The sequence below is a fragment of the Macrotis lagotis genome, chromosome 1 (assembly GCF_037893015.1).
Source record: "Macrotis lagotis isolate mMagLag1 chromosome 1, bilby.v1.9.chrom.fasta, whole genome shotgun sequence".
In the NCBI taxonomy this organism is placed as follows: domain Eukaryota; kingdom Metazoa; phylum Chordata; class Mammalia; order Peramelemorphia; family Peramelidae; genus Macrotis; species Macrotis lagotis.
The window spans coordinates 18248276-18260995 of NC_133658.1; the positions used below are offsets into that span (position 1 = coordinate 18248276).

The 12720-nt window shown below is 46.9% G+C and overlaps 1 protein-coding gene across 1 annotated transcript in view; it reads right to left on the bottom strand.

Annotated features, from left to right (window-relative positions):
* Positions 1–8615, bottom strand: part of DOCK5 (dedicator of cytokinesis 5) — a 244156-nt gene extending 235541 nt beyond the window's left edge. The window contains exon 1 of the mRNA XM_074195275.1: positions 8527–8615. Within this exon, the coding sequence (XP_074051376.1) occupies positions 8527–8569 (43 nt within the window). The 5' untranslated portion in view covers positions 8570–8615. The remainder of the gene's footprint in view (positions 1–8526) is intronic.
* Between the last annotated feature and the right edge of the window lie 4105 nt (positions 8616–12720).

A 12720-nucleotide genomic window follows, 5' to 3' on the forward strand; every position in this document is an offset into this window, starting at 1 on the left:
CCCATGTTGGGTTTTCTCTTTTTTGGTCAGAGAGAACAATGGTGCTTCCTTTAGAGTGGTTAAACTTTTATCAGTGATAACCCAAGTCAATATCTTTACCTTTATCCATATTTCCAATAGGTCAGGATGGACAGCTCACTAGAATATGCTAGCATGGATCTGTTTTTACAACCTGCAGTACCTTCTCATACAATCTGCCATCGACTCTGACCTTTGCTCCAGGCTAGGGAATGGACTGTGCACAGATATCTGACTTCGAAGTGAGTCACACACATTGTTTCCTGTTTCTGAAGATACAGTCAACTTCATTCTGAGTGATTTTTTTTAATGCAACATTTCTATCCATTTCTATGTCTCTCTTGAAAGTGATATTTTCTTTTCTTTTTTTTTTCTTTTTTTTCCAAGGCAATGGGGTTAAGTGGCTTGCCCAAGGCCACACAGGTAGTTAATTATTAAGTGTCTGAGACCGGATTTGAACCCTGACTCCAGGGCCAGTGCTTTATCCACTGTGCCACCTAGCCGCCCCCTCGAAGGTGATATTTTCAACATGTGAGTGGGAGAATTGATGGTAAATTCAAATTCTTTCTTTTCTTCTTAATCCTGTTGCCTTTCATAAGTCATTTCACTTTTCTTTGCCTCAATTTCCCCCTGTGTAAATAGATGGGAGTGGCCTCTATTTCTTCTCCAGTGCCTTCCAGATCTAAATTTATGATCCTACTGAACCATTCTGTCCAACATATCCTTTGAAGTTGTGCTCAGGCTCACATGGAAGTCACCACACATAAAGGGAGATATTGATTTGGTTTGCAAGAACAACTTCCTAGGATTCATCTCTATCTCCATCGTCTATGAAAGATGTTGGCATGTGATTCTATCTTCATATTAATCTGTCTGTATCTCTGGGTATATTACTCAAGCTCTCACATTCCATCTCTCAGTATCAGCCAGTAGTGGCCTCTATTTCTTCTCCAGTACCTTCCAGATCTAAATTTATGATCCTACTGAACCATTCTGTCCAACATATCCTTTGAAGTTGTGCTCAGGCTCACATGGAAGTCACCACACATAAAGGGAGATATTGATTTGGTTTGCAAGAACAACTTCCTAGGATTCATCTCTATCTCCATCGTCTATGAAAGATGTTGGCATGTGATTCTATCTTCATATTAATCTGTCTGTATCTCTGGGTATATTACTCAAGCTCTCACATTCCATCTCTCAGTATCAGCCAGTATTCTACTAATTCTTCCATTTATTTAATCATTCTGCCTCATCTTTGAACTTCCTCTCTAGTTGCAATAATATATTTGACTCTGGTAAGGTAACTAATTTCTAGGAATAAAGGAACCCGTTTCACCATACTATGTCCTGATCAGACAATGTCTGGAGTAAGGTGTTCAGCATTGGACACCACAAAAGTAGGAGGACTCTGAGAAGCTGTAGGGTATTAGAGATAGGCAACCCAGGAGGGGGAAGGTCCAAGCCCATGCCATCTGAGGATTGGTTGAAGGAACTGGTAATGTTTAATTTGGAAGAGATTTGGGATGTGGATGGGGTAGATGATTGCTGCCTTCAAATGTTTGAAGGACTGTCATGTGAAGGAAGGATTAAATTGCTTCTAATTGGGGCGGCTAGGTGGCATAGTGGATAAAGCACCGGCCTTGGAGTCAAGAGTACCTGGGTTCAAATCCGGTCTCAGACACTTAATAATTACCTAGCTGTGTGACCTTGGGCAAGCCACTTAACCCTTGCAAAAACCTAAAAGAAATTGCTAATTGTCAGAACCAGGAGCAAAGCATGTATATCAGAAATGGGCAAATTTATAACTTGATGGAAGAAAATATTTCCTAACAATTGGCATTTTCTGCAAGTAGCATAGATCAGATAGCTTAGTAGATAAGAGCACTTAGTAGATAAGGAAGATCCAAGTTCAAATCTGACCTCAGAGACTTATTAGTTGGATGATCCTGGGTGAGTCTTTAAACATGTTTGTCTCAGTTCCCTCATCTATAAAATGACTTAGAGAAGCAAATGATAAACCATTCTAGTATCTTGGCCAAGAAAGGATTGAACAAACTGGAAATGACTAAAAAATAATTCCATAATACTAAGGCAGACTTCACCAGTGGGAGTATGACAGATGAATGGGTTACAACCTGGAGAGAAGCAAACATTTTCAAATCTCTCTATCACCCTCTGACTATGGAAAACACTGTATTGTATATATTTTTCAATTCACTTTTCTAGTATTTCTCCAAGTTGTTCTCCAAAGTAAGAAAATATTATTACAGATACATAAGTTGTTCTTCCAAACCAAATCAATATCTCCCTTTATATGTGCTGACTTCCATGTGAGCTTGGGGACAGAATGCTTCAGTAGGATCACAAATTTAGATCTGGAAGGCACTGGAGAAGAAATAGAGGTCACTCGCTTCTATTTACACAGGGGGAAATGGAGGCAAAGAAAAATAAAATGACTTATGAAAAGTAACTGGATTAAGAGGAAAAGAAAGAATTTGAATTTATCATCAATTCTCCCACTCACATGTTGAAAATATCACCTTCGATATCAATTTTCTAGTTTTTCCTCAGTCGAATATAAGGTCTTTTCTGTCTCCGTATCTTCAGAACTTAGAACGGCACCTGGCTACAGGTTAAATTCTTAGAGGACAGGGATTGCTTCCTTGTTATCTGGGTCTCCTCAAACTGAGCACCCAGTAGGTTCCTTAAAAAGTTTTTGGTTGTATTTAACTGAATTGAACAGCATATTTTATGAAATATCTCAAAATTCCACTGTTGGAGGGGGCTGGAAGACCAAATTATCCATGAAGCCCAATCATTTCACTGATGATGGAACCACAAGTGTCTGAGGCGGAATTTGACCTCAGGTCTTCCTGCTCCAAACTGTACCAGAGGGTTCAGTGATTAAGTCACTTCCCAAAGTCAAAAGTAGGAAATGAGTCCGGGTCAATTTTTCCTAACTCTTCAGCAGTACTAGTAGAAGATGCTCTTACTGAAGCCAAAAAAGAGACAAAAGATCTGAATTCAAGCCCCTGCTCAACCATTTACCTGCCTATGGGACACTGAAGAATTCATTTAAGTAGCTATTTCCTCTGTTTAAATGAAGTGGGAAAGAGATGGATTATCCCTTCTAAATCTATGAGCACTTGACCTGGGTTCAAATCCTGACTCAGCTATTTTTTCAGGCAAGTGACTTCCTCTCCAGGAGACAGTTTCCTCTATTATATTGTTTGTTGTTGGTATTTTTAAAATGCACTTAGCTAGATCCCTCATCTCTCCCAGATCTCTTCTAGTCCCTTTAAGCCTTTCATAATCTATTTCCAAGCTCATTTTCATTTTTTAAAATAAATATAATAATTCATTAAAGAATAGAGACAAAAAATAGTAAACATTCACTTGTGCAATAAAGAAAAGAATGGCTCTGGTGCTGATTCATTGACACAAACCATAAAAAACCTCCGTTATCCTCATTTACATTTCATCTATTAATTTCTTGGAGCATTTAAAAAAAATTGTTGCTAGCTTTCAATTCCTTTGAAAACTCCTCCCGTCTTGTATTTAGAAGTAGAAGGAGGCACAGAGGTCACAGAATTCAATCCTTGCCTTTTAGATTCTTTGAGGACATAGGTCACATCTTGATTTTTCTACTGGGGGGTGGTCTTAGTGCAATGCCCAGCAGGCACAAGATACTTGCATTGAATGGAAGAGAACAAGTATTTGCTGTCCTCCTAGATACTGGTAGAAAAGCAAAGGGGAAAAGAGTATTTTTCTAATCAAATTCCAAACTACCTTTCTAGAGAGATTTCAAATCTCTCTCTCACCTGTATTTCAAGTTCCAGTCAAATTGCTGTGTTGGCTATGACCCTGTGGAAGAAAATATCCATCTCCTGCTTCCATATTTTTATACAAACTATGTCTAGAATGTTCTCCCCCTTCACCTCTGCCTCTTGGAATTCCCTGCTTCCTTCCAAAACTCTGTTCAAAGGCCCTCTTCTCCAAGAAGCCCTTCCTGCTGGTGCCCTTTCCCCTAACTATGGTACAGATTTCCTGGCTTGTTCTTCCTTCTGATCTCCCCCTCTTCAAATCGAGAGATATTTCCAAGGCTGGGAAGTCTTTCCTGACTCCTCCTCAGCAAGAAGCGGTAAGCAGCAGCCCCAGAGTTGCTGTGTGTGTGTGTATTTGTAGACACACATAACATACATGTACATGTGGATATAGATATGGTCGATCTTTATCATGCAAATATAGTGTATGCAACACAGATGAATCTATGTAAAATCTGGACTTCCCCTTGCATCCATTACATGCACACAGAATATATGCATATATAATATGTATGCATGCATATGGATATATTAAATCATTAGGGTGCACCTATGGTAGATGCATCTACACATATAAGTGTGTGTGAAGGTGTTTGAACTTCTCTATGTGTTGTATGCAGATAAAATACATACACACGTAATGAGCCTATCAATACATACCTAGATATATGCACATATATACACACATCATACACACATAATGAGCCTATCAATACATACCCACATATATGCACATATCTACATATCATACAATCTTTGTGATACACATATAATATGTGCATGTATGCATAGGTGTGTTTATAGATATTTAAACTTCTCTGTACATATGTTATGTGGACACAGAATGTTGATTTTCTGAGGACGGGGAGTTTCTTTGAGGATAGAGCCTGCTGCAAAATACATGCTTTTGGACTTTAATTATTTCATTAATAGTGATAATAAGAGAGCTATAAGCTTGCAAAGCGTGTGTGTGTGTGTGTGTGTGTGTGTATGCGCGCTATCTCATTTGATCCTCACAATAACCCTAAGAAGGGCTGTTGTTATACTCATTTTACAGATGAGGATACTGATGTTGGGAGGTTGAGTGACTTGCCCAGGGTCACACAGCTAGGAAGGGTCCTGAGACTGGAATGAAACTCAGGTCTTGGAGACTCCAGATTCAACACTCTATCTATGATGGGAAGATCAGAGATTTTAAACAGAAAAAGAACCTCAAGGGGATCGAGTCTGATCCCCTCATTTTTGGAGATGAGGAATCTGAGAATAAGAGTAACCTAATTGGGCTCACCAAAGTAGAAGCTTGGCTTTTTAGTCCTTCCATTGGAAGTAAGCATAGGCTTCGAGAGGAAAGACTTTTTTCTTTCATAAGTAAAATGAGCAGTTACCAAGTAAACTTAGAGGAGATGTATGGACAGAAGAGGAAATAATAAATTCTTAAACACATACACGCACACACACACTGTGTTTACATTAAAGAATTGCTGGGAATGTTTAACTGCAGGACTAATTGTATGACCCTGAAGCAGATACTTTCTAAAATTTCCCTAAACTCTTACCCCTCAAAAAAATCTGACTCTAGTAATACACATTGCACCACCCTATTTTTCTTCCAAGCTGAGAAGTTTGCACAATAATTTATAGCTAAGAATAAATCCATCTAGAGGGTCAGCTAGTTGGGGCAGTGGATAGAGCACCAGTCTTGGAGTCAGGAGACCTGAGTTCAAATTCGGCCTCAGATACAGTTATTACCTAGCTGTGTGACCTTGGGCAAGTCACTTAACCCCACTGCTCTGAAAAAACCAAAAAAAAAAAAGAATAAATCCATTCCCCACTGGAGAAGAAAGCTTCATCATCATCATCATCATCATCATCTTCAGCATCACCATTTAAATATTTAAAGGGAATAAGTACCTTCACACCTACCATGTAAGAGAATACTGTACTAAGTATTTTTTTTAACAAATATCTCATTTAATCCTTACAACAATTCTTTGAGGTAGGTGCTATTATGATACTCATTTTACAGTAGAGGAAACTGAGATTGACAGAGGCTAAGTGACTTGCCCAAGGGAACTCAGCTAGTGTCTGAGGCAGGATTTGTACTGGCCTTCCTAACTTTAAATTCGGCACTCTATCCCCTGAATCATCAAGCTATCTATTTCTAGACTTGGAGTAAGGAAAACCTGGGTTCAAATCCCACCTTGGACCTGACTTAACCTTGTCATTTCTATTTCTCACTTCCGTCAAAGGAGAGGATTGAATTCTGTGACTTCTGTGCTTCTAGATACTTCTAAATACAAGACGGGAGGAGTTTTCAAAGGAACTGAAAGCTGGCAACAATCATTTTTTAAATGCTCCAAGAAATTAATACAAGAAACGGAAATGAGGATAACTGAAGTTTTTTAGGGTGTTCATATGATGCTCAGAAGCCTCAGATGAAGGGAACCAAATAAAGGGGATAGTCAGTGTTGGCCAATGAGTTCAATACTGACAAAAGTACATGTGAGAAACCAAGGGGTGAACTGATCTATGGCAAAGCTGAGTCATTCCAACTGATCTGGAAAACAATTTGAAATTAAGAGGAAATAGTTACTAAAATGGGTCATACTCTTTGACCCTATGATCCTATTAGCAAGGAGGTCACAAATGGCAGCAAAGGTTTTCCATACACCAAAAAATTTATAATAGTATTTTTTTGTGGTAGCAAAGGGGAAAAAAAAACCCATGGAAAGCAAATGATCGCCAAAAGACGCTTGCCCCATCAAAAATATCTCATTGTAGTGGCCAGCATGCTCGACTGGAGTCTGGAAAATCCGGGCTCAGCTCTTATCTAATACAACTACTGCTATGTATGTCTGACTCTTGATGAATCATGGACCCTTGTTGTGCCTCATTTTCCCTCACCTCTCTCTGTAATTCCCTCAATCAACTACTAAATCTATGATCCTATCAACCTCCTAATATGAGAAACTCATGAAGTCTTGTGGGAATGGATACAAAACGAAGGGTGGAATACAAAGAGTGCGTTAGATATTATGGTTGAAAAAAGCAATCTAGGTGGACAGTGACCTCATACATGCACTCTCTGTGAGATCCTGGACAAGTCACTTAATCTTGTTTGTCTCAGTTTCCTCATCTGAAAAAAGGGATTGGAGGGGGAAAAAAAAGGCAAACCATTCTACTATCTTTAGCAAGAAAACCCCAAATGGGGCAATGAACTGAAAAAACAGAATAACAAAAGACGGGGGGGGGGGGGGGGGGGTTGGATGAATGCAATGACTAAAACCTGGGGCAAGTGTCTCTTCCCAGAGCCTTAATTTCTTTATCTTTAAAATAAAGGGGGGCAGCTAGGTGGCGTAGTGGATAAAGCACCGGCTCTGGAGTCAGGAGTACCTGGGTTCAAATTCGGTCTCAGACACTTAATAATGACCTAGCTGTGTGGCCTTGGGCAAGCCACTTCACCCCATTTGCCTTGGGGAAAAAAACCTAAAAAAAAATGAAATAAAATAAAGGGGTTGGTAGGGGCAGCTGGGTGGTGCAGTGGATAGAGCACTGGCCCTGGAATCAGAAGGACCTGAGTTCAAATTTGACCTCAGACACTTAATAATGACTTAGCTGTGTGGCCTTGGGCCAGCCACTTCACCCCATTTGCCTTGAAAAAAACCCCTAAAAATAAATAAATAAAAAGCCTAAAAATCAACAAACAAACAAATACATAATACAAACAAGGGGCTGGACTAGATGCCCCCAGCTTGGAGATAGAAGCTCAGATCCTCTCCACAGAATGAAACTGCTAAGTATGAGCCGGAAGGTATGAGGAGGTCTGGTCTGACTCTTTTTTCTTTGTTCAGCGGGGAAGGGGAGAGGAGATTTCCAGTAAGTGGCCAGGATCTAAGCAACAACAAAAGTATGAAATCCTCCACTGCTTTTTCTTTACAGATCCACGGCCACCTGCGCCTGCAGAGGGAGAGCCAGTGATGAAGTCAGAGGCCAGAGGGCACTGGGGATCCGCACCCTTGGTACACAGGAGTGCGAGATAACCATATGGGCTCAGAGGTGTCCCTGGATGGGATGGGCAAGGCTGACTCCGGAGCAGGACTCGGGCGGCCGGCCCGGGGCTCCCACGGCCCATGCCCCCTTGCTGCCTCCCTCGGGTTCCCAAGCTCCCGTCTAAAGCCCCTTCAGAGCCCTGCTCTCCTGCGGCTGCACCCCAAGCCCCCCCCTCTATTTGGAACACTATGTTTACTGCGCCCGGTCTCCTTGCGGGTGGGGGTGGGTTTGAGTGGAGGCGTTGGCGAGACTCAGAGTGCGAGGTGGGCCAGCCCCCCCCCCCCCCCGCCCCGAGGCTCAGTTTCCAGGCGGATTAAACGTTGCCCCGAAGGCTGGGACACACGACCCCGCTTCAGAGGCGCCAGGCGCCGGCAGGGGGGCGGCGCGGCTCCCGCCCAACAGGTGAGAGCAACTTCGGGGCCCTGGAGGAGGGGAGTCCGCCCCGCCCGCCCGAGGCCCGGGCTCCAGGTTCGAGTTCTGCCCCGGGCTCCTCCGGCCCCCGCCCAGCCCCTGGCTGACTTTCCTGCCTCGGAAACCGAAAAGGCTGGGGGGGGTCCGAGGGTCCCGGGGGCGGCCGCCGCCGCCGCCCGCCGCGCCCCCCGCCCCGAGCCCCGCCGCGCCCCCCACTCACCGACGCCGTACTTCTGCCTCTTGGTGGGGATCCAGCGGGCCATGGCTGCGGGGGCGCCGGCGCCCTAGTCCCGGCCGCGCGGCTCCGGCCGCCGCGCGCCGCCCGCCTCGCTGGCCCGGGCCCCCGGCCCCGCCGCCATGTTCGCGCCGCCCGGAGCTGGGGCGCCCGAGAGTGCGGGCTCCTGGGCCCCGGGCGCCCGCCCCGCCCCCCGCCGCTCGGCCAGTCAGCGCGCGGGGCTGCCTCCCCGGGCCTCCCTCCCGGCCCGCCGGCCCGCGCCGCCGCCCCCCGCACCTGCCGCCGCCGCGCCCCCGGCCCCGCCCCGGCCCGCCCCCGGCCCCGCCCGCGCCCCGGCCCCGCCCCGCCGCACCCCAGGGGCCGGCGCGGCCCCGCCCCCGCCCCAACCCGGCCCCGGCCCCGGCCCCCGCCCCAACCCGGCCCCGGCCCCGGCCCCTGCCCCAACCCGGCCCCGGCCCCCGCCCCAACCCGGCCCCCGCCCCGCCCCGGCCCCGCCCCGGCCCGCGCCTCCCCTCGCCAGCCCCCCACTTTCTTCCCGGCTCCCGCGGGATCCCCCCACTATCCTGCCTACTTTGCTCCCCCTACACGAGCCCCCACTTTCCGCCTCCGCCCCGAGGACCCCCCACTTCCCAGCTCCCGCGGGGCCCCCCACTATCCTTTCTTACTCCCCCCACTTGCCCCCGCGGGCCCCTGCCGCCCCCCTCCTTCGCTGGCCCCCACTTTCCTCCTCCAACCCGCCCTCCCCCAGATTCGGCCGGAGCTGCTGCTGCTGCCTTGGCTGGGGCGGGGGGGGGGCAGTCCAAGTGGGGTCCGGCCGCCTCCTTCTGAGCCTCAATCCTCCGGATGGGGAAACTGAGGCACGGAGCCACAGCTCGGGCCGCTCTGTCGCAGAGCCCGCGTCGGACTCCACTCGGGACACTTGCCGGGCTCTCCCCGGGCCTCCGCTTCTTTTCTGGGAGCCGCGGTCCCCAAGGAGGGCCTCGGGGGCTGCACTGCCCTCCCGAGGGACAGCCGGGGGGGGGGGGCTCTCGAGGTTCTAGGAGAAACCGAGGCCCCGACGTCCTCCTCCGATCGATCTGTTCCTCTTCGGGCTCTCGCCTCTTCCTCCAGAGGCCCCAAGTGCATGGCTTGGGCCCTTCTAGCCCCGGCACCCCAAACTCAGACCTAACTGGGCCAGAAAGGCGCTGGCTCTTGCTTCCTTTGGGGGGCCCTAAAGAGACATTCCTTCCCAAGGACGGCTCCAGCACAGCTCTGGGCATTCATTACTACGAAACGCTGGGGAAGGGACTGGGAAAGTTGGTGCCCCACGGAAAATGGGGAGGGCGTGCCCTTGACTAAGAGGGCTAGCATCACAGCTGCAGGACGGAAAGGCACCTTGGAGGGCGTCTAGTCTGACCCCGCAGTTTTCACATTGGACTGCCCTGCCTCGGTAAAGTGACTGGCTCAAGGTCACACAGGGAGCAGGGGGAGCAATCTGAAGCTGAATTCTTATTCGGCTCTCCATTCCATCGCGCAGCCGGCAGGGAACAAGCATTCCCCTGTCTCTGTCTCTGTCTCTGTCTCTGTCTCTCTCTCTCTCTCCCCCTGCTCCCTGTGTGTCTTCTACTCTCGGTTTCCTGCTCTGTGTCTGTCTTAGTCCCTGTCTCTGTCTGTCTATCAGTCTCTCTCTGTCTCCCTTACTCTCCATCTTACTCTGTCTCTTTGTCTCCTGCTGTTTCTGTCTCTGTTTCTGACTGTCTCTCGTCTCTCTCTGTCTCTCTCTCTCTCTCTCTCTCTCTCTCTCTCTCTCTCTCTGTGTGTGTGTGTGTGTGTGTGTGTGTGTGTTTGTCTTCTACTTTCTGTCTTAGTCTCCGCCGCTCCGTCCCAGGCTGTCTGTCTCTGTGTCCTTGTCTCTCTCTTTCTCAGGCTGCTATTTATCCAGGAAGGAAAAGCGGCTGGGAAGGTCTTTTTTTCCCTTTCCTGGCCCAGTTGCAAGGTCCCAGGGAGGAAGTTATCCTAAGGAATTTTCCTGGGTCCCAGCTGTCTTTCCAGGCAAAGCCCTTGGCCTGGAAGGTCACCACCCCCTGGTGGAGAACCTGGGACCTGGGTACTCGCCGGCTGCCTAGCCATTGTCCAAAGGAAGCATCTGGGACTCCCACTTTGGCCGGCTCCCACCATCCCTTGGAGGAGGGTGGTCCGCTGGCCTTTGGGTCCGTGACTACAAGGCTGCCATTGTTCTTGGGGTCTCTAGACATTTCCGGCTTTATCTGAGAGACAAAAGAGAGAATATAGTCAAATATGGTGAAATGGGGTCAGAGATAGTAAAGTGCATCGCTCAGTCTGGGGAGTCTTTAAGGAAGCAGCAGAGAAAAGCAAGAATTGCTTTCTATCAGTGCAGAACTTACCCACTGGCCCGCCCCCCAGCACCCCCCTCCCAGTCACAGTCACTATCTTCCAGTAGAGGCAGCCTGGTTTAGTGAGAAGAGAAGTGGACTGCCCTTAGAAGATGCCCAACGTCCTCAAGAGATCATCCCGGCCAAATCACTTTTTCCAGGTCTCAGCTTCTTCATCTGTAAAATGGAAGGGTTGGACTAGAGCAGAAATGTCAAAGACTCATACAGGCCAAAACACTCCCAAGTGGGGCCCACACAATTGAAAATGGAATTCCTCTCTGATTCTAATGTGTTAATAGATTAATAGCCATATGTGGTTTGCTAAGTCAATAGGCAGCCTATAGGGATCCTGATGTTCAGTGTTTTTGGCCCCTTCGTTTCTGTTTGAGTTTGACATCACCAGACTGAATGACCCCAAGACCCCTTTCAACTCTAAATCTATTATCTTATAAACCGTCTATCCCTGCCATTCAAGGCTGCTATAGTAAACAGACTGTAAACATGAAGAAGCAGATCCTGCGTATCATCAGAGAGAGCACCAGATCTGGATTCAAGGAGAACTGAGTTCAAATTTGGTCTTAGACCCTTTTTAGATGTATGACTTGGCTGATTATTTAACCCAGTTTGACTCAATTTCTTCTGTCAAATGACCAAATATCAGTTGAGGAAACTGAGGCAAACAAGGTTCAGTGACTTGTCCAGGGTCATGCAACTAGTTAGTGTCTGAGGCTGGATTTGAACTTAGATCCTCCTCACTCCAGGCCCAAGGTTCTATTGCCTGCACCACTAGCTGCCCTGTTTCTTTAAAGATGGTCAAACGTTTTGCCTACGTTATTTCGTCTGGTCCTTACAAGCATCCTGCAAATCCATGCTATGGCTATTTTTATCTTCAATTTACAACTGAGGTAACAGAGGCACAGAGAGCTTGTGATTTGCCTGGGGTCACATATTAGTGAGTATATTCTCTAACCAAATTGGAAGCTTCATAATTTCAATAACTTTTCAACTTTAGCATCCCAAAAGATGGAATAAGCTTTGGTACCAGTGATACTCAGACCTTATTAGAAACCTCTAAGGGGAGGGGGTAGAACAATGAGCTCCAAAACCTCCTTTTACATGGAGATGGGGTGTCCCAGGGGGCCCAGAATTCCAATCTCTTTATTTCCCATCGAACTGCATTCCTTTGACTTCTTTACCCACACTTCCTTGCAGGGTACCTCCCCCTCCCCCTTTGCAGGTTTTCATTTTTGTATTGTCTGCCTGTTAGATTGTAAACTCCTTGACTGTCCTTTCTTTTTTGTTCGTTTTTGCAAGGCAATGGGATTAAGGGACTTGCCCAAGGTCACACGGCTAGGTCATTTTTAAGTAGCCAAGGCTGGATTTGAACTCAGGTCCTCCTGACTCTAGGACCAGTGCTCTATCCACTGCACTACCTAGCTGCCCCCTTGATTCTCCTTTTTATTTGTTTATTTATTTATTTAGTTGTATTTGCATCCTAACTGTATCGGGCACATATTTTTGTCCACTGAGTCCAGAGACTTCAGAGATGAGTAGTATACTAGTCAGAGGAGGATCGTGAACCCACAACAACAGGATTGCTGAATCTTCAGGTGAGGAAACTGAGGTTTAGTAAGATTAAGTGGTTTGCTCCAAATTATATAAGGCCTAGGCACCAGAGGTAACTTACATTGGAACCTAGAGCCTCTGATGTCTGAAGAGAGAATGTGCTTAATTTGGGATGATTTCCTTCTCCCCATCTCCAAAGTCTTTATTTGGGGCTTATGCTTCATCACTTCTTCCATCCAAG